The 24249-nt window shown below is 32.6% G+C and overlaps 1 protein-coding gene across 1 annotated transcript in view; it reads right to left on the reverse strand.

The window, feature by feature from the left end:
* Positions 1-5868: 5868 nt before the first annotated feature.
* Positions 5869-24249, reverse strand: part of LOC140040886 (uncharacterized) — a 40684-nt gene continuing 22303 nt past the window's right edge. The window contains exons 4-5 of the mRNA XM_072087146.1: positions 12257-12550; positions 5869-8100 (exon numbers count right to left, since the gene is read on the reverse strand). Coding sequence (XP_071943247.1) covers positions 5956-8100; positions 12257-12550 — 2439 coding nt within the window. The 3' untranslated portion in view covers positions 5869-5955. The remainder of the gene's footprint in view (positions 8101-12256; positions 12551-24249) is intronic.

Consider the following 24249-nt stretch of genomic DNA (forward strand, 5'->3'; position numbering starts at 1 on the left):
CTCTCGTGGACGGTCTTAGGCCTAGCCTAGCTAGGCTTAGTTTTGTAGGCCTAGCTGGTAAACATCGGTAACGTACGAACATCGTAAGCGAGCTATATACCTAGCCTGACGTTGTATAGTTGCTGCATTAATTGTCTTTCTATTTTTGCCAGACTCCGTTGATACAAATTGGGGAACACCCGGTATTTTCGCTGAAAAGTTAGGAGTCTTCCATTTGTTTTGGCCTCACGATCGATCGAAAAGTGGGCGAATTACAGGTGAAAAACAAAAATATCAATCCGCGCGCAATGCATTTTGGGATTTATAGCGGGCCGCTATAATGATTATAATCGACTTATTTTTCACATTTTTAACCGTTTAAAGACGAAAAAAGTTATCGCAATAGGACCATATAGTATTATTTTTACATTAAATATAGTTTTTGATCTTAAATTAGATCTAAAAAACGTAGGGAATGGGGCTTTAATATCACTGTACGCAAAGTACAACCAAAATGGGTATAGTAGCGCCCAGTGGTAAACTTTTAATCATATCCTATTCATATATATTGTTCTATCCTTAATTGCACTTGGAAGATTTTGAAATAAAAAACATAAATACAGTAATGTGTATCAAAGGCACACGATCATTTATTATTCTTATTAATTACTGTTTTGTTACAATATAATTGTAGAAAAAGGCCAAGACCACTGTACTCAGCCTATATAATATTACAAGCTATACACAGAAGCATAATTACTAACAATAATGCTACAGTATTGATATTTTTTACAGCAGAAATAACATGGCAAATTGAATATGCTAAATACTATATTGCTATTTATATAGAAGTCACAGGATATGAATATCATCCAATAGTCACATTGATTCTTAATCATAGTTAATCATATCACTCCATGCCCGGAAAAATAAGAATACACAAATAAGGTCAATTTTAGGTCACCGGGTCAAACTAAGGTCATGATATACTTATTAATACACATTGCTTAACAATTTATACATTTTGTATTCTTTAATACAGAGTTGTGATTTTAATGCACCATTTAATCTATTGTAAAGCTTGGTTCCCACTAGAACGTAACGCAAGGACGTAAACGCAACGCAAGCGTTTTAACCAATGACAAGCAAAGTTATAGACAGTTAGCAATCACAAGCGAATAAGCCATTGCTTGTGATTGGTCAATTCACTTGCGTTGCGTTAAGTCCTTGCGTTGCGTCGCTAGTGGTAACCACGCTTAAAGTAACAGTAAACCATAATTATATAACCAATAATATACCTAAGCTTTCCGCATCCACTCAAAGTGTTTTTGAAAAACATAATAAACAAATTTGATGATTTACTCCTTAGCTACTCATACTATAATAAAACCCACCCTTTAACACCAAACATTCCCCACCCCCCCAACCCCAACCACCATGACATGGTACTACCATACTCGAGAAAATTATCTCTGCAATGAATTTGTGTAAACTTTTTCAAAATGGGGCTCTTAAACTTACTTTGGAATATTGTCTAACTTTTGGCAAGAATTATTTATATCTTAAAACCGATCTTCCACACATTATGCCATAACTATATAATTTTAATGCTCTTAATATACATATAAACGGACTAAATACTCACAGAAATACATTAGTCGTCCTCAAAGTTACAATAGGCAATGTACTTTATTTGAGAGACTTGCTCATATAATTGGGTTTAATTTTTTTAAACTAGATGCCACTGTACTAAAATACCAGCCACATTTCTTCAATGATACTTCAATGAAACCAGTTTAAATATGCACTCCCTCCAGATATATATAAATAATTTGAAAATATCCCTAAAATATAAAGAATTGACTCTGGTACAATATAAGTCTATCTTAACATGAAGTTGGGTCGAATTGTGGAGATGGGACTATATTTGAGGATTGAAAAATAGTGGGTTATGGGTTAAGCTTGGTTCCCACTAGGATGTAAGAACGCAACACAACATAAGTGAGTTGACCAATCACAAGCGGATTGGATTATTCATTTTGTCATTGGTCAACTCCCTTGCGTTGCGTTTACGTCATTGCGTTGCATCTTTTCCATGATCTTATAAATATTCCAAGATGGGCAGTATAGTTAAATACTTGTATTTTAAAAAAAGAGTGAGTGAAAAATACATGAGAATATACACAAATCTTCATTTTTTATGCTGTGCAACTTATATTACAGTATATATTATTCCAACATCATCATGTTTTAATAATACTATAATAACAATTATAATAATATATTATACAAATTGTAAAAAAATAACATGAACTGTGTACAGACAATAATTCAAGAAAACATAAAGCCACTTTATACAGAATTTTTAAAAAAGCATATTCCTTTACTAAACTAATTTTTCACAAATAAAAAAAATAAAAATGTTTAATTATTCATATAATTGTATGTATTCATAGCATGGTTATACCAATCACACCAGTAAATGACCACAGTGGCACAATACAATATTCTAACGAATTATGAGTGAATATGTAATTTATTCTTAATAATATTTATCATAAGTAAGTATATCATATAACATCTTTGTGAGCACCATACTGGAAGAGTCCATTGTAATTATAAAGCCTTGTCTACACTATCAAACTTTATGTGATGTGTCCATTTATGGACATGATGATGTCATATCACTACCATTTTTGGGCACTTCACACTTTTTTTGTCAAACTAGTTTGATGGTGTGGACAGAGCTTAAGAAGATTTATAAGAACTTTGGCAGACAGGACTGCCACAAAGCATGTCATCCTCCTTCAGGTGTCAAAGGTCAATGTTGCAACTAAATAAAAAACTCTAAAATGTTATTTAAAGCTCAATTACAAACAGAAAAATATATATACATTAACCTATTAGCCAAGTTAATTAAAATGGTCTAACTATTTTTCTTTATATTAATTATTATTGCTATTTTACTAAAAATAAAATGGTACAATAAAATAAAATAATAATATCAACATTAAGAAAATAAATTTAATATTTTCTATTTATTGAGTTAGTTGAGTATAGCATTTAAATTAAAGATACTATGGATATCTTGTGTGTAAACAGATACTATGGATATCTTGTGTGTAAACAGATACTATGGATATCTTGTGTGTAAACAGATACTATGGATATCTTGTGTGTAAACAGATACTATGGATATCTTGTGTGTAAACAGATACTATGGATATCTTGTGTGTAAACAGATACTATGGATATCTTGTGTGTAAACAGATACTATGGATATCTTGTGTGTAAACAGATACTATGGATATCTTGTGTGTAAACAGATACTATGGATATCTTGTGTGTAAACAGATACTATGGATATCTTGTGTGTAAACAGATACTATGGATATCTTGTGTGTAAACAGATACTATGGATATCTTGTGTGTAAACAGATACTATGGATATCTTGTGTGTAAACAGATACTATGGATATCTTGTGTGTAAACAGATACTATGGATATCTTGTGTGTAAACAGATACTATGGATATCTTGTGTGTAAACAGATACTATGGATATCTTGTGTGTAAACAGATACTATGGATATCTTGTGTGTAAACAGATACTATGGATATCTTGTGTGTAAACAGATACTATGGATATCTTGTGTGTAAACAGATACTATGGATATCTTGTGTGTAAACAGATACTATGGATATCTTGTGTGTAAACAGATACTATGGATATCTTGTGTGTAAACACTGAAATACTAATTCATTATGGTTTAGTGGACATTGTTATTTATTGTAATAATATATTTGATTATTGTATACTACCTCAAAAACCATTATAACCTTTGATTAGCCCAGTGCCTAGTACTAGCCCAGTGCCTAGGATTATCCCAGTGCCTAGTACTAGCCCAGTGCCTAGTACTAGCCCAGTGCCTAGTACTAGCCCAGTGCCTAGGATTAGCCCAGTGCCTAGTACTAGCCCAGTGCCTATGATTAGCCCAGTGCCTAGGATTAGCCCAGTGCTTAGCACTACCTAACCCAGTGCTTGGCACTACTAGCCCAGTACCTAGCACTACCTAACCAAGTGCTTAGCACTACTAGCCCAGTGCCTAGGATTAGCCCAGTGCCTAGTACTAGCCCAGTGCCTAGTACTAGCCCAGTGCCTAGTACTAACCCAGTGCTTAGCACTACTAGCCCAGTACCTAGCACTACCTAACCAAGTGCTTAGCACTACTAGCCCAGTGCCTAGGATCAGCCCAGTGCCTAGGATCAGCCCAGTGCCTAGGATCAGCCCAGTGCCTAGGATCAGCCCAGTGCCTAGGATCAGCCCAGTGCCTAGGATCAGCCCAGTGCCTAGGATCAGTCCAGTGCCTAGCACTACCTAACCCAGTGCTTAGCACTACCTAGCCCAGTGCTTAGCACTACTAGCCCAGTGCCTAGGATCAGCCCAGTGCCTAGGATCAACCCAGTGCCTAGCACTACCTAACCCTGCACATGCACTACCTAACCCAGTACCTAGCACTACTAGCCCAGTGCCTAGGATTAACCCAGTGTCTAGCACTAGCCCAGTGTCTAGCACTAGCCCAGTGCCGGCTAGTACTACCTAACCCAGTGCTTAGCCCAGAGTTGTACGCTGAACTAGCATTAAATCGAGTCATACAAACATAATCTAGGTTGTGACATGTATTGTATGAATTGTTTTAAATTGTTATTTATTGTACAGTAGTAATATAATTTATATTGTTATACTACTTCAAAAACCATTAAAACTTTTGACAAACCCAGTGCCTAGCCCGAAGTTGTACATTGGACTAGCATCAAATCGAGTCATACTTGAGCATAATCTAGGTTGTGACATGTATTATGTGAATTGTTTTAAAGAGCAAACTAAAAATACCATCAAATGATACAATGAATCATATGTACAGTATGCCATGAATCGTGCAAGCCGAATGTAAGCTTGACTAAACTTTTGATTCCTTGAAATATTCTAATTCTGATACTAACATACTTGCATTACGGCTTGGATAATTGCATATCCATTAGAGATTATCAAACAAAGCTTGGATAGAGCCGAAAACCAGGTCTACTCAACATGTCGTTGTATTACATTTTGATCGTACTTCACAAATCAAAAAGAGAGGAGATTGAATTTCATTTAAACTGTTAAAGATGTATTGTCCCCCTGAAAAAAATTATTAACATTTTTTGTTGTTGAATATGCACATTTTATGTTGCTAATAGTTACCAACTTTTGGATAACAAAATATTTATTTACCTGAAAAAACTGTAATTTAATGCAAAAAATAGTCAAATTGACTGCCAACCAATGAGTTTTTGGTTGAATTTAATGGTTTATTTTTTTAAACATTATTTTGTGGGTGTTTTTTTTCTATGGAAGTGATTAACTTAAATATTTAAAGTCTGATTTGTCATTTTTTTTGGGGCAATACATCTTTAAACTCGTGAAAATTTTAAAATGAACACAAAATAATGATAAATATTCTCTACACTAATTTTGTATAAAAATGAAAACATGATATGTATCAGTACAACACTTAAAGTGTCTTCTTAATAGGGTTGGTTGTAGTGTTAATATATTGCTGCTCCTCATTCATTTCACAGGAAAGTGTCCCCTTAATATGTGTATATACATAGCATATTTTCTTATATATTATCTTATCCATTGTATAGTATTGTATGTTTTTAACTGTTGTTATTTTTATTGTAATTTGAACCTTGGAAGGCAAATTTCATTTACTGTGTATTTGACAATAAATTTTAACTTGAACTTGTGTTCCAAAGGAGATGTCTTACTGTACTTCAATTGCTCAGATAATAATCCTAACATTTTCCAAAACAGTTCAAAATGGAAGAAAGAAGAAATTGGTCTTTTTATAGATGCATCACAACATACAATGTTTCAACCAAAACAAGAACATTACTGTAAAGTAGTTAGTTATCTATGATTAACTGTGTCCTTATAAAATAGTCTCACGCGCAACGTTTAAGCTTCTTGCAATGTCGTGATGGTTTGGTTCCTTTGAAATCAAGGGCGATTGTATACTGCATTGACTTGTTAATTTGTCTGGCGATTGTGATTCTACAATTGTATCATTATTATCCGTACGCAGACACAAATCTTTTTCTGCAGGTTTATGCCTACTTGGTGACTTGTTGCTAAATTCATTTGGCACACGTTTCCCTGACCCAGACACGCTATTATCCCCGATTATTTTATCCATGACCTTTGCGCTATGGAGCACTTCCGCCATATAGCGGTCATCGCGTCTCAGCATGCACTGTATATCTTGAAGTGCGGTTTTAACTGCGGGAGAGATTTCGCATCCAGATTGATACAGAAATCTACTTAGTAGCTTTTTCGCATCTTTATTCACGTCAACCAGCGATTTTGGATGATCTGCATCGCAAGGTTTCAAAACGGTTAAACGATCGCTTGTTTTGTTCGTCTCAACGTTAATTTCAACTTGTTGAACTAAACCGCTTTCTTTTATATTCCTTCCGTGTGTATTGTTATGATTTGTGTTCAGATTAGAAACACTCTGTCCAACATCAGATCTAAGTATCCATGGATTATAATCATTTGCCGTATAGTTTGGTTGCGAGAATCTACGACTCCTCGCTTGAAGAGGAACTTTCTTAATTTGATGGCGCATACCTTTATAATCCAGAGATTCTGAACGACGCCTTCTACGCATAGCTTTGCGGTCATTAGGACGTAAACGTACAGGATTCTCAACATTGCTTTCTACGTTCATTTCTTGAATTCCTATACTTTTAACACTACGTTTTCTTAAATACTGCAACTTATCTGAAGACTTTCGCTGACGTAGCTTAATTCGAACTGGAGATTGTACATTTTGTTCATTATTTTGTTCATGTGAGTTATTATCTGCTTCTTGTGAATGCACCTCGCTTTTAATTACGCCATTTGCTAATTTAGCTACTAAATATCTAGGATACACACGATCAGATTCCATATAATCATCATCGCTAGAGGTAGAACAAACTGCACGCGGTCGTAACCTGTGTAAACGCTTTGTACGTTGACTGTTAGTGCTAAGTTTACGATTTGTATGCGGTACAGAATTGCCAATTTTCTTTGGAGAGTTTCCTTTACCGGCAGATTCAACAGAAGCTCTTTTTGAAGATGCAGTAGCTACCTGAAGGTGTTCTTTGGCAGTAATGACTCCTGCACCAGATATTGCTGGTTTGGCATAGTTCAAAAGCTCTGGTTGACCAATAGACAAGTTGGTAGACTTTCTATGTGGAAATGATGGCGACGATTCAACTCCACTTGGTGGGCTTGAACCCAAACCTGGATCTATATCAGAAGATGTCAAATTAGATCCACGATTTCTTGATGATTGTCTCATTTTTGTCCTATCATCAAAATAACCACGTATATTTGGTGGAGAAACTTCTTGGCTTCTCCTTCGTGGTGGACTCCCACTTAAATTTTCTATAACAAATGATTCGAGTGATGTTTGAGTTGCGCTAGATCGTTTTAGAACTGGTGGCGTTCCTTGCGAAGTAATAGGTGATTGGGAATGATCGTTTGAAGACATAACAATTGCACTGAAAAATCCACGATCTACTATAGAATCGTCCAAAAGATTGTCTCTACCTTCAACGAGCTGAGGTGTTCTTACGTTATTTTCCAGCGTGGTAATTTGTAAATCATCATTTAATAAGTCATCGTCAAGATCATTGATATATTCATGAGTCTCACCAAGTTCAGGAGAAGCGCTAGAACTACTGTTGATGCGAACCCCGCTTCTAACGCGTCTGCGGTCCTCTCTCCGTCGCCTTCTTCGTGACCGAAAGTCATCCGGAGACGACCGGTCTAAAGAAGTGTATCTCTGTTCTATACGTCGTAACCGATCGTCAAGACTACTCATTGACATATTGCTAAACTGTTCATTTAGTGATGATGAGAACGATCCCATGATGTGGTGGCTGTCCCATCGTTGCGGTGGAAGTGGTGCATTTTCTTCACTGTCTTCTTGGCAATATGCCAAATAGGCTTCTTCCGCTGGTGATGGCGAGTGACTGGAGCTTGTGTCTGTGCTTCCCATTATGTCAATACTTTCTTGAATTATTGGCTGAAAATAAAAATTTTTATAGAATTACAAAAACAAATTTAAGGTTGTCAGTAGTAATAAGCAATAATATTTGTTGTAATTATTTTCAATGCTTCAACAAGATAGTAATATCCATTGAAAAAATGAAATGAAATAATATAGAGGAAATTTGTTCATCATAAATAAAAATAAGATAAACTCAAAATAAATTCTTTAAGTGTATACAGTAGAAATCCTATAGAAAGGTAAAATATAGTATAAAACAGTGTTTATCAGATCCTAATTATAGTGTATACATACAGAAAGTTGATAAACCCATATCACTATAATATCACTAGGTTTGGCAATCATCAAAACATTAGCATTTACCAAATGATCTTAGCTTCTAGCAATATCCTATTACTGTGTCTATAGGTTGCTAATGCATTCTGGGTAATATGCACTAGTAGACCATCCTTTCAGCAATATATTGTCAACAGTTTTTTTAATAGTTTGTTTAAAGGAAAAATAGGAATAAACCTGCTTTTTATTATTATAAAAAAGCGTCCTATATTTTCCAACAAATAAAATTAATGACATTTCTTTTTGAGTGAATTTAGAAATAAAAACTGCCAACTGGACAACATGGGCTTTTTCCTTTTCTTGTGCTTTTAAAAATGCTACTATACATTCTCTATAATTCTATGAAGGTACTTTAACCTGTATGATTTATTATTATTATTATTATTATTATTATTTATTGCCAAAAACCAGTTACAAACAAACAAAACACAGAAACTAAGGGAGTAGGCAGGAACCTAAAAGTGAACCTAATCACTATAACAAGAGTTCAGGTTCCGTACTCCCAAAGTAACAACAATGATATAAAATAAACTATATAAAAATATTTAAAAAACAAATAGACGAATCAACAGTGTCAATATAAAATAAACGGAAAAATTTAGAAGACAAACAAACACAAATGTGTTCAGTTTTACAAGGTTTTCTCCAATTAATGATGATTATGAAGAAAAAAAATATATACTAGATATCAACAGATATTGAGGGTAAACAAACGACATTCGGAAATAAAACTGGAAGAAAGTTGATGAGTCAATTCCCGCTGGATTGGGACTCGTAAACTGATCAACTGTTTCTGTCATCGTGCTACATATTAAGAAAGGTTAAGCTTAATTTCATAACAAACACATGAATGCCTGCTGAACAATTAGCGGGGAGGCCTTTGAGAAAATTGCTAGGCCAAGATGTGATAAATTACAAGGTATTTGTGCTTTATTTTACGGTTTCATTAGGGAATAATCCCATCTGACAGTCATAATTGAACAATTCCAGAGAGATGGACACAGTTTAAGTATTGTTCCTAGGGCCTAGAGGATCATGTTGAAAACATACCAAAACACAAGCGGCTTGTTAAACAGTTATGTCATTGTTTTTAAAACCTCCAGTAAGAAACATGTTGAAGTGATTCAAGGTTTCACCTTTTGTACTCTGGTGAAACATCTCTTACCCTCCATAAACATATTGGATTACATCAAGAACATTTATTTTTACATCATTTCTAAAGCTCTGTTCGATCCAAGTAGACCACTCTAAATTTTGAGTAACAGATTGACCAATTACACTTTTGTATAACCACTCTTTAAACTGTTTAATTAGCCTATCTACCAAAATATATTTGAAATAAAAAAAAAAATGAACATTAAACTAAAAGATGTATTGTCCCCCAAAACATGAAAAATAAAGATTAATAAAATCAGACTTTGTATAGGCCATTTTGAAGTTTTAATAAAGTTATTCAATTCTGTAAACAAAAAATAACAACATTATTTCATTTATAAAAAGACATTAAAAATGGTTAATTTTAACCAGAAACCATTGTAGTATAGTTTTTGCTATAATTAAATTACATTTTTGTCAGGTAAATATTTCTTTTCCACCCAGAATCTGATCAAAGTGAATAACTATTACTGTACGTGACATTAAAATGGCATCCAACAACAAATTTGAAAAAAAAAAAAAAAATGGAGGACAATATACATACCTCTTAGTGAAAGAAATTAATGTATAAATCATTAAAAAAATATTTACAGTAAAATGTACTTACATACACTGTTTAGTATTAATAGAATCCCTCTACTAAAAGTATTCACAGTAATTTTATTAGTAAGTACTTTGCTCGATAGTCTCGCACTGGACAATATTCAATAACAGTAGTATTTTATAGCAACTATTTTATATCCATAATGTATAAATCTACTGTGTATATAGACTTCTCACTATCCTAGATCCAAATAGAATTTGATTTTAAACTCTAACAAAAATCTTGGCTGCATATATTAATGTTAATAACATAGACTTGACATTCTCCTCCTTATGAATATTCTTATCATCCAACCTGTCGTTAAAGACACCAGAATTACTTGTAAAATGTTTAATGTTAACTCTTCAATTATATTGATTTATTGAATAGGACTTTTCATTGAAGTCAGTGACTTTTATAAAATACGAATTAAAAGAAGTTTGTGTATAAATTCAATACAAAATGTAATGAGAAAAACAGAGATCAACGAATTGGTACCATCATTGAACCATTTTCAAGATCAAGTAAAAACAAAATAATGATATTACACACCCAAGTGGGTGGACAGAAATGCAACTGAGGGCAAAAAAATTTTTAAAAGATGGAATTTATTTTTAGGAAACTACAATTTTTCACAATTCTTTTTTTATTAAACTGTAAAATTATTTTAAACGCATTGAATTTGTGCCAATAAATCAAACAATTAAAACAAATAGATTTTGTCGCATAGAAATGTACGTACTGTTATGATTATGAATTGAGCAAGCGTGACAAACATTACCTCGTAAAGTACGCCCTCAATTTGTTACTGTACGCGGTCTTAGCTAAGACTGTTTTATAGCAATGGACTAAAAGGGGTGGCGTTAGTAAGACCGTCTATCTGATAAAGCCAGCTTTAATCGGGAAGTTAAGATCATCAGTTAATTAAGACTGTGTTATAGCAATCCGCCCCTAAAGTGATCATACTCCTATCCTGCTATTTTTTTCAAATTTTACATTAGACTTATTAATTACTATAGACAAAATTATGATTCTGTTCAATTTATTAAAGTAAGTCTACCATACTATTGTGTGTCATGTCTACTATACAATACCAAAAATGACTCACACTAATGGAATACAACTTTAAGGAAGTTTTGAGCTAAAAACAACAGAAAAAGGTATAATAAAAATACCAACCTACCTTATTAAAATACCAAACTAAAATAGTTGAAACTAAAAAACCTATAGTTTTATTCTACCGAAACCCTACCTGTCTGCTTTTGGCAACCTCAGTTTTTGATTGGTGTGTTTCTAGTGGAATGTGTAGTTTTAATAGCCGACTTTTAAAGGCCTATGTTGACCCAATCAGAAAAGTCTCTTACCACCAGAGTGTAGGGTAGCCACAAATGTTGAAGTTCATACATAAACCTAGCCAAAGTATGGTATTTACTTACTATTCATATGGGTCTCCTTATCATCAATCTAATTAACCAATGGAAGGCTCACATAAAAGAAAATAAATATCTAGCTTTTAACAGAAACAAAGCCTATTATTTCAAATGTTTGTCTTTCCAAAAGAAACAATGTTTTCTGTAAACAAATTAAAACCGCAGACACTGTGTATTTATAACACCATACAGCTTTTGTGAACTTCCTCAGTTCACTAAACAATTGAGACTAGCTGGATAAAAGATTAATATAGGGATATCAACCTACCCCTTATGGAATAATGTGGGGTTATTAATTTGACAGTACAAATACTGTAATGAGTATCAATCTTATCCCTAAAGCTCTGTCTACACTATCAAACTTTTATGTGACAAAAAAATGTCATGTGTCCATATATGGACATGATGATGTCATATCACTACCATATTTGGGCATATCACTACCATATTTGGGCATATCACTACCATATTTGGGCATATCACTACCATATTTGGGCACATCACACTTTTTTTGTCGTTAAACTAGTTTGATAGTGTAGACAGAAGACAGAGCTTTACAGATAAATGTGGGAGAAATCAATGTTAATCTTATCCTCTAAGTAATTATACCATTTAGATCTTAAATTTAAAACCCATCAATCAAGTAAAAATTAAAATAAAAGTATACCTCTTCACTTGCATTGGAAGGCAAATCATGAGTTTCTCGTTGTCGTCCACGTGGCCAGTCTAGTGTTGAATACGGTGGCGGCATCACATTAGTTCCGACTGGGGCTGAGTTTATTGTCAAACCTTCTATGAATTCATTGCGTTCCATCACAACCGGGTCATTAGCGATGGCAGTGTACTCAGGCGGGGAATACGGCGGAGGAGGCACAGACGGTGGGGTGAAGATTGGATCCACGAAATCGTTGTAGTATGTATCCTGAGTAGTGTTGTTAGCTTGCGATCTCTGTAGAACCAACTGAAGAAAGAAAGGAAACACATGTTAGTATTATTATCTTTTTTTTTTCTTCTTGATACAACCTGTATTTTGTTAAGTTATATGAGCAAGTTAAAACATTAATGCCAACAGTAAATTCAAAATACATTATTAATGATCTATCAAATGTGAAGATAATACCACAGGACTTATTAATTCGCAATATTTAATCTTTTGTTAAAATAAGCATTGTGGTCTCTCTGTTGAAATAAGCATTTTGTCAATCCAGCTTAATAGACAATTCAAGTTCATAAACAAGCCATTGGTTTAACTTATACAACAATTCTATTCCACATGCTGTACATACTGCAATACACTATGATCTATACCACCTTCCTCCTACCATGTCAGTATACTATTAAATCTACTGGTATTTTTCCATACGTACTGTATGCTTCTGTACATGAATGATAGTCTGAACACATAATCAGATTCTAAATTTAACCATTTATAACAACAGTTTAATAATCAAATAGAAAAGCAGAGACCTTTTCTAGCTTTTCTCAATCCAGTGTAGACATAAACAAAGAAATGGCTACTTCATACAATTCTATTCCCTTCCATATATTTTACATCTATATTCCTGCCTTCCTCCTATACCTTGTCTGTATACTACTACTAATTATCTGCTGGAATTTTTACAGTACTAATTATCTGCTGGCATTTTCCATAAAGTATGCTTCATAATGGCATTAGATTCTAGATTTAACCATTTCAACAACAGTTAATTACATAGAAACCTTTAAACTTAAAACCACGGATATTCCACATACATACTCCAATTTCCTCCTACATTGTGTGTATACTACTAATTATCTGCTGGCATTGTCCATAAGTATGCTACATAATGGTCTGAACACACAATAATCAGATTCTAAATTTAACCATTTACACAATCAGTTAATCACATAGAACAAGCAGAGACCTTTAAACTTAAAACTATGGATAATTTAATACCCAACCCTGTTGGATTTACATGAAACGAAACTGAAATTGAAATCTCGAAAAATATATGGCTAGCATTTTTATTTCTTTAAGCAGGTCACAAAGAACTGGTTGTCTTTCAACTGACAAATTATAAATCTTTACATTCCTTTATCAATTACTCAAAACTGGATTATATTACCTGGAGAAATAACCTACAAAACGTTACCTTTTCACTGACTGACATTTATTGTGTATTGTGAAAATGGAAGAAAATGTAAAACCTGTAAAACTATTATCATTATTCGTTAATTCTTAAAATAATTTGAAAGGAAGCAACCTAATATAATAAATAACATATGAATACATTCATTATTAATAAAACAAACAAATTATAAAAAAAAATGAATACAGATAATTTTTATTATGATAATGTACGCCTACTGTTCTGTACTTGTATAAACGCAAGATTCACAGCACTTGTTTTATATTGTTAAATAACATTTTATCATACTTTATTATATTTTAATGTCATTTTTACATGTTGTAATGTCAACTTGTATTTTTAAATATTTATTAATTGTTATTTTTATGTTGTAAATTCAACAATGTATGTAAACATTATTATATGCATTGTGATTTTTTATTTACTATTAAAGGCCAGGTGCGGGCAAAACATTTCTATTGATCATACATTCCAATAATTATTGATCTATAGTTTCCCCTATGTTTCATAATTTTTGGGATTTTATTTGTGTTATTACACAAGCTTGTTGAAAATACATTTAGAATAGTTAAAATTACACAGTAAAATCTCTATTCTTTTGTACACACATTTTGTAAATAGAGAGGCATTTTAAAAAGCTATGAAAAATAAACTCTGTGGTAAAAAATGTTATCAGATGACTAAATATAGGTAATATAACTTGAATTTTACATTTCTGGTATTTTTATTCAACTTCAGATTTTTATTTTCATATGCTATAGCAAAAATTATCCACCGTATATCCACCATCTTTTTTCACCTTCTAGGGAGTCACCAGACATGTTATTAAATTAGGTTAAACTACCTAACTACTGAAAAAGTGTTCCTGGTTTTTATGGCAGAATTTTGCCAAATTTTCTATTTGACCATATTAAGGGAAATTCATGTTTTTTCGTCTTGATTTCTGTTGCAAATATTTGATTTATGTACAATTAATCAGATATTATATTTAAAATTCATGCCTGTACCTGAGCTTTAAACTTTGAGATCCTAAATTCAAGAAAATAATGGAAAAAAAGTGAGTAATATGTTAATATGTATTTGTAATAATTATTATGAACGAATAAATGTGGTAGATTATATAATTTTCATGTCATAACATCATTATTAAAAATGTTCAACTGGTTTTTGATATTCATGAACTGGTAATTATTATTTTTTTTTTAAACAGTAGGTTAGTTTTGCTAGTTGTTCTTCGAAAAAAAAAAACACCAAATTTATGTATTATCATATTGCAAGAAAATTAAATAATTTTTAAATGAACAGTAGGTTGTCTTTAATACATAAGATTATTTAATTCTTAAATTTCTCGCTTTGATCACTTTTATTTTTGTACCGTAAACTGGGTCTTAAGAATTTCACATGATGTTTACTTCATAAATTTTACAATCATTTTTCAAAATATTTTAATTGCTTAGTTCGGTTATTACTGCAGAGAAATTACATTTTTAAATGCGGTAGAGAAACAATTTTTTTTAAATTGAAGTCTATGAAACATCACACACAACATAATCGCCAATAGATAAAAAGTATAAAAACGTTTTGCTTGAAAAACCCATCAAAGGTGTTGAAAAAAGATGCGACTTATTTCTTGTTCACACTAAAATATTCAACGTTTTCAATTCTGTTTAACCTGATGAATGCTAATTATTTTTAACATTCTCAAAGTAAGAAAATGTTCAAATATTCTTCTACTATTGATGACAACAATTTTCATGTTTTACATGTGTGCACACTCGTTAAATGTGAAGCGTGTACAGTAAACTAAAAACGGTTAGTACATGTGTACAAAAGAGTTCAATATATTAAGCCTTGTCTACACTATCAAACCTTATTTGGCAAAATGTCCATATTATATGAACATGATGATGTCATATGCCATCACACACGTTGTCGCGGGTAATTGTTGTTTCGCAAGGCGCCACCTTGCGCACTGCAAGGTGTATTGTTTTGCTTTTGTTGATTCATGTTTAGACTTTATTGATATTCGTTTATCTATTAAAGTTAAATTGTTCACATCTACAGCACATAAAGCTGTTGTGTCTATATTGCTGGAGTGGTAGCGTATTAATACCCACGACCGCAAAATCTCTTCAATAAACAGAAGACAGAGACACTTCATACCTTTACCATATTTGTGCATATCATTACCATATTTGAGCATATCACTCCAATATTTTGTCAAACTAGTTTGACAGAGTGTAGACAGAGCTTTAAAAACTGTAATCAAATATCAACTGATGATGTGATGTGTGGCCGTCGGCGTGATGTGCGGCCGTCGGCGTGATGTGCGGCCGTCGGCGTGATGTGTGGCCGTCGGCGTCACTTTACTTGGCTTTTTTTCAGTCAGGTTTGCTGTTTCAATTTCTTATAATTAATATAACCGATACACTTGCCTCTGTTAATTCATTTTTGTTACCAATATCCTAAATTGTATTTTGAGTTCCTGATGTAATTAGGTCAGTGATATATACTGTATATAATTATAGTTGTCAAATAATTGATGTGACATGCTTCCTACGCACAGGCTTTTTAAAAATGAACTTCGAAATACAGTCATGATACGTGTTAAGTAATAAATTAATGCATTTCAGCTATACGTAGGTGTGAAAAAATCTACCTGATCCAAGCACGCGAGCCCAGACGCCATGTGTTAACCGACAGTTAATCAAGGAGGATGTTTGGTTTCGAGCACTTACATGGTTCAAGTGTTTAACGGCAAGCTACCTAAGATCCATTTTCATATTTGAGAATCTAGTTTAATTTGTTTAATGTGGTGTAATAAACCCTTGCAGGCTTAGAGTTCTATTTGAGAACCCAAACAACAGCTTGTCTGTAAACCTACTAAAAAATTGATCTCATTTGTACTTTGTTCACATCATACTATAATGCACAGTTTTAAAAACGTTGTGCTCTAAAGGATTTTACATGGAGTCATGATAGTACTGTATGCACAGTTCTCAAAAACTTTGTGTTCGATAGTGTTTAACTTAAAGCCTGGTTTCCATTAAAATCACTACAGCGTTTCCATTAAAATCACTACACGCGCAGATGTCGCCGACGCAATCGGGAAGGCTCCCCGATTCATCGCAGTCAAATCGGCAAAGTTCAACCATGTTCAACTTTGCCGATTTTGTCGGCGATGAATCGTATACGCGTACCAAAGAATATTTACCGCTCACGTACTAGATCCCCGATAAATTCTAGCGTTTCCATAGAATCGCTACGCTCTGTCGTGTAGCGATTTTATGGAAACCAGGCTTTACATAGACAAACGACGATTACACTCGGTGCTCTACTTTATGTAGCTTTGTAGGTAACATTTATTCCTTGCATCTCGGGAAATACTACACTAGTGTACTTTACAACCAGAAAGGTGAAACTACTGGACATACCTAGCTGGAAATTATGGATATGGTCAAAGTATTAAAACTGTTGTGAAATTTAACAGTACTTTTGTGAAATTACCACCGGCTGTTCTAGGCATGTAATCTACAGTACTTTTAACTGAGAGAAAAGAACAATTAATAATTAAAAGATGTTTTTATACGAAACAAGATTTTTTTAAACTTTTGTTAATAACTTTTTATCTTTAAAGTAACAATTGTACTGTAATTTTGCTTCAATTTAAATTAAACATTATTTATAACACTTCAACTTCATTATCAAATACAGTAATCAAACATTTATCAGAAGTAAGTCAGGTAAAAAGTCTCGTAAATCAGTACATTTGGAACAAATTTATTTCCTTTATAATTAACATAAAGAAAATTAAATACATGATTTGTAGTACAGATATATAGAAATTATACTCACAAACTAAACTATCCATTCATTCAAATTCGGAATAATGTACACAAATATGTATAGCTAAGCAATAAAAGCTTTGGTCCACTCCTTGCTGAGCCCAAATTAAAAATGTTCTGAATTTTATGTCTACCAAATTACTTAATATCACCCTAATCTGGAGCTAATAAATTACATGATATACTGACAGTCTTTAGTATTTGGTTGCTGGTCATAAAATTCAGACAATATGTATGTTATTATGTTATTAATTAGTTAGTGACCTTACATGTACATTACTGAGTTTAGACCTGTCAAATAGCTAGGCCCGCAGATGGTAGGCATGTGTGGGAATTTGGACCTCCACTGTACCTGTGACGAAGCCTTTACATGGAACCATGATGGTAAAGGTCTGGATCCTGGTGGGTCTAACAAATACCAAGCTACTAAACAGGAAGAATTCATGTACTGTATTCAATCAATTATAATTGACCGAGTGATGTGGTTTATTTTAAGATGTATTGATGCATTTTAATTTGCAATATTAAAATAGCTACTGGAATCTTGTTCAGAATGTGGTATAAATTTCCTTACTGAATAACTGTTAGTTGACAGAATTGTAGCGTAGTGCGTATTATGGTTAATGTTTTTATCTAATAATTAATACTGATCTCTGGGTTCAAATTTGTTCAGGATTTCTTATCATCCACTTTCGTTCACCTGCGTTAAGTTCTGTCTACACTATCAAACTTTCTATGACAACAAAATGTGATGTGCCCATATATGGACATGATGATGTCATATCACTACTATATTTGGGCATATCACTACCATATTTGGGCAAACTTTTTTTGTCAAACTAGTTTGATAATGTAGACAGGGCTTAAGACTTTTTGTTTTTGTTGTTTTTATCTTTATAAAATCTTCCCCCTGAACAAGGCATGGTAGAACAGTTCTTGATTGTATTGTATGGTACACGCAAAAGAAATCAAATTGATATATCCTCCTCTACTGAAAGTGTAAGCATACTGTAAATTCAGAAGAGGCACTAACTCTATGTTTACTATACACAAATTTTAACATAAAGACTATTTTCCAACAAAATAATCCTTTAAACCTAAAACCAAACGGAACACTCAAAATATAAACTCAACTCAACTGTGTCTACGGTTTTGAAATATGATAGAGTATTCAATTTCGCTGTATTGTTATGCTCTCAGTATGACATCACTTTCTCGCTCTGTTCTGTTTAGCTGTATCCCAACATAAGTAACCAATGATTGTAAAGTCAGGATACAGTATGTACTGTATCTTAGATATGTTCTATAATACAGTTCCTAGTGTAATACATTTATTTACCTAGAGGATGAGCTTGCTTCGCTCCTATCGCGGTACTGTACACATGGAACAGCTAGGGTGAGTAACTGACACTGAGTTGGTTACACGCATTTTACATTGTGTCTACTCTACCTATTCCAGAAGTAAGCATAACTTGTATAGATTACATGGATAGATATTATGTCAAAATCTAATTATGAATACACTTGCCCATCCAAGTGAACACAATTTAAGGAAAATACTTAAATAAATATGTGCAATTGGTGCTTACAATAAATGTCTGAAACAATTATTATTAATTTTTCAAACATTCTGTAAAATGGATTAAGGAAAATGAATTAAGGAAAATTGAATGACATTGTTGTTTTTTAACATGACTTTACAAATTAAATACATTACTGTATTTTTTATTTATTATATAAACACCAATAAAAAACAAATCGAATATAAAAAATATTAATTAGATACCGGTATGAAATTTCAAGGATAAAGAGGATGAAATTCAATAGATATTAAAAAACGTGATGAGAAAGTATTAAACCACATTTTCCATTGCTTCAATTATTTCCTTTATGTCATTTTAATTAGTTCATTAAGTATCTACTAATTGCTTTCTAAAACCAAACTCTGTAGTATATTTAACACTGCCCTCTATTGACAGGGGGCTTGATTTTAAATTATACCAAAACAACATTTCCATTCAAATGGTCCCGAACATACTAAAGTATTTCTGAGATGTTTTTGTCAAAATTGTTTGGTTTTAAAATTGTCTACAGTATGACACACATACAGTACAGTAGGCTCACATACAGTACAGTAGGCTCACATACAGTACAGTAGGCTCACATACAGTACAGTAGGCTCACATACAGTACAGTAGGCTCACATACAGTACAGTAGGCTCACATACAGTACACAAACATCTTATCCAAGGAACGTAGTGATACTATTATGAGGGAAAAAAAAGTGGTGGTCTATGAGTGCGGCTTACCTGGATAAACCAACATTAGCCTCTCTATTCGAAGAGAGGAATACATTACAAAAAGAACCTTACATTAAAATATCACCCCCCTGTCGGATAATGGCTTAGACAGAAACGGGAGTACAGTACCTCCACTCACACTTCTTAAAACCGATTGTAAGTTTGTATGACGGACACAGGGCTGTTGAGCCACTTATAGTGCTAAGGCTTAGAGATACGAGATGCCAGTGTATGGTTCATGGTCCCTTCCTCCCCCTAAAAATAATTGACATAATTAGCATTGCTTAGATGCATTTTAATGATGTTTTTATTGGGGAACCAAATACTGTAAATAATTAATTGGTGTAATAGGAAGATTAATGTAGTCTTCTGTCAAAAAGTGGTCAGGTTGAAACCTGATCAACCATACAGTACTATCTAATGGTCAAGGCCCTGGAGTAGGTCCACAGCTAAAAGGAAATGTACATAAGAAAGCTTTTAATTTTTGTGCCCTTTCTTAATAAGGTTAATGAGGTGAAAATATCTAGATCAGAATAAAATTAATGCATAGTTGTACGGGCCAAGGATGGATCAAACTTGTTCAAAAAAGAAGTTATGAGAATATATCCTCAAAAATAACTTTTCAGACAGACAAGGGCTGAAAACAAAAATGATATTACAAAACACCACTGTTGTACACGATTATGAAAATAGCATACATATACTATTGTGTGTATTTATTGATGGTTATCTACCTACTGTACTCCATAACAATGTGAAAAAAAATACAAGTTCATTAACTCTTATCATGGAGTCTGTTATAAATTAATCTACCAGGTAAGTTGAAGCTCCATTATCCGAGGAATAATTTCGCCAGTGTAGCATAGAAAAAAGCTATATATAACCACCTAATTGCTACACATTTTGAAAATTGTGTAGCAAAAAATACAATACAAAACTACAGTATGTTTCTCGACTCAAAAATCAGTTTGGTTAAGCTTTGGTTCCCACTAGAACGTAAAGCAAGGACGTGAACGCAACGGAAGCGTTTTAACCAATGACAAGCGAAGTTATAGACAGTTAGCAATCACAAGCGAATAAGCCATCGCTTGTGATTGGTCAATTCACTTGCGTTGCGTTACGTTATTGTGTTGCGTCGCTAGTGGGAACCACGCTTTAGCAATATTGCTAAACCAAATTTTAAAAAGAAATGAAATTTAGATCCTCCTTTTCTGGTTTCGGTGCTTAAATCATTATTGTATTTGTACAGTATCATACTACTGTTCTAATGAATTATTTCAACTTTAATATTTTGTACTGTACTGTAATTTCAAAGCACACTTTTGCATCATAATCACTCATGCAAACAAAACATCTAATTGAAATTCATGGACTGACCTGGATGCATTGCAAATGTCATGGACTGACCTGGATGCAAATGTCATGGGTTGACAATGACAATTCATCTCAGAATTTATAACTTCCACAATGTACCCTCAATTTTCATTCATGACCTCATTACAGTTTACATGGGTCATTAAAGCTTGTCATTTAAAAATTTGAAACTGCTTTTAAAAAATTATTATTTATTATTAAAGTACAAACTACCATTATTTTTATGAGGAAATTACATTAAATTTGCTTGTACAATACAAGAATATATGTTAATGTACACATTTTTAAAAAGAAATGAGAAAAAATACAAATAGGGACTTTTAGCTGTATTGCCTATAGCATGCCATACACAGTGGTATAGCCACAAGAAATAAAGTGTTGCTGTTTTCACAAGAAAAGGGTTAAACAATCTCTGTTCAAGCCACATGGGTTGTCAAAGGCCTCTCTGTGAAAAAGGTGGTCAGGTTGAAACCATGGACCTACAGTATAAATTAGGTCCATGCTGAAACCTTATCAACTGTACTGGTGGCTACGGCCCTGCTACAGTAGAGGTGAGATAATATTTGTTTTAATTTTTTTTACCTTTAGTAGATTTTGCAAAATGCAGCTTTTTTAAAGGGAATATTATATAAAAATATTTTTTAGGACTCCAAATACTTGTTCATAGCAAAAATTATCCCATTTTTTTACTAAAACTAAAAAAAAAAAAAAAATGTTTTAAATGAATATTAAATAAATAAAATTATTCAAATTCAATGCACAAATTTTATCCTTTTGCATAACAACATGGCAGTTCTATAAAAGACGTTCATAAATTATTTTTAAATCACATCACTCTTAAATGGATATCAGAGGTCACAACGTAATGTGTTTCTATCACCTTATCGTTATTATATGATATCTTCAACTTTTATGCTAAAATAAATGGCAAGAAGGGCATTACTGACAGTATTTCCTGGCAATTGTTTGAGAATCTATTGCCACTTTGTTTATAATATTTCATATCAAGGACATAATACAGATATTTCTTGATATTAATATCTTCATATTATCTTTTTATGGGCTTCAGATTTCTTTCATCAAATAAAAAAAAATTTGCAGCTGGAAAAATTTTATATACAATCAATTTTTCCAAAACCATCAATATTCTCAAATTTTCTTTCACTATACTACATACTTAGTATTAAAGATATATTGTCCCTGTTTTAAAGTTAATTTTTAAATTGTTTTGGATTTAAATATGCCATTTTAATTCCACATAATAGTTATTCACTTTGACCAAAAACTTGACCGAAAAAAAAAAAAAAATTTTAAGCAAAATACTGTATACCTATAAAAATTGTCTGTTAGACAATGGTTTTTGGTTAAAATTAACCGTTTCTTTTGTTTTTTTATATTGTGGAATAACTATTTTATTTTTTCTACATCTTTTGTTAACTAATACTAGCCTCGTTTTCGATGTTACTATCATTTCCGATCTTACTTTAGTTTTACATACAAACTGTCCATCTTTTAAATTTAAAAGATTCAATATAATGCAAATAGATAAACAAGTGTCTACTGAGATACGAGTAAAAATCCCGTAAAAATATAACACAATACACTTACCAAGGTCAATTTCAATGCTAAAAACACAACAACAATACTAAAGTTTGCGTTCATAGGCCACTTGACGATACATCTTGGAACATGGATACGTATACTCAATAGATCCGTACACACATCGCTCCTGCGGTATGGTCTCTATTACAGCTGGTTAGAAGACTGAACACATAGGCCCCTAGACTGATCCCATTATCTAAAGTCCACATTTTACCGTCCATTCAGAAAAACCAGCTAATCATGCACTTCAGGCTAGCTTTTAAAACGAGTCACTTTTGATGAGTCTTTGTTCTTAGTTGCAGGTATTGACTGGGGATAAAGACAATAGCCAGATCCAGGGAACAATAGCTAGATCCAGGGAACAATAACTACATAAACAGTGATGTCAGCTTTTGTTCCGTCAGCAGGCATATTAATCATCAATATGAATTAATAAACAATTTTATAATGATCCCTTTAATATTTAATGGATCAACCTGATTATTACCGCGGTTCAAATGAATTAAACTATAATAATGAGTTTGTAGTTAGTACTTCTATGAAATATAATTATAATATCATAAACATAATAACTCATAAGGTAAAAACATTTTACTATCAATCATAAACCTATTCACTAAATTCCCTTTTTTCATTCATTATTTCATTTTTAGTAATAATAGTTATTTAATAATGTATTCATACTGGCTAAATAATGCAAGCTCTGTGGCTAACTCAACTTCTAATAAATAATTTAAACAATAATTACGATATTATTATTAATATTATTATTAGGTTAATTAAAATGATTTATTTTTATTTATACTTAATCTGTGTTAATCTTCTCATAGAGCTCTAATGATCCTCTTCAACGTCCAATTAGAATTTAAAGTATTGTACTACAGTAGTAGTAACAGCTTAAATTTTAATTTGAAAGGAAGCTGAAAAAAGGTAAGCAAAGGAAAGGCATTTCATCCCTTGACCGATATCAATGCTGAAGGCCCATTTACACTAGGACGATGACGGTCGACAATAAAAAGATAAATATGCATTTTTCATATAAAACAAAAGAAATCTAACAAGTTTGATGAAAATCACACATCCAATCAAAATGACGTCATGATAAGTAATACTTTTAATAGCAATAATTTTATGACAATACAATAATGATTTCATTTGATCCGGTTTTAAAAAATATTATTTTTATCAACGACAGCATAAATGATTATCCTATAGTTCTAGAATGAAAACCTTTCAAATTTGTTTTGTTTTATGTAAAACAAATGCATGCTTATCTATTTATTGTCGATTGTTATCGTCCTAGTGTAAATGGGCCTTTAGGCTTTCTACCTCTCATTTTTAGTTGTGTGCAAACGCGACTCTACAGCTCACTATGTCGGTCGGTTGGTCGGTAAACACTAACTCAAATTT

This window comes from Antedon mediterranea, chromosome 2, assembly GCF_964355755.1.
Source record: "Antedon mediterranea chromosome 2, ecAntMedi1.1, whole genome shotgun sequence".
In the NCBI taxonomy this organism is placed as follows: Eukaryota; Metazoa; Echinodermata; class Crinoidea; order Comatulida; family Antedonidae; genus Antedon; species Antedon mediterranea.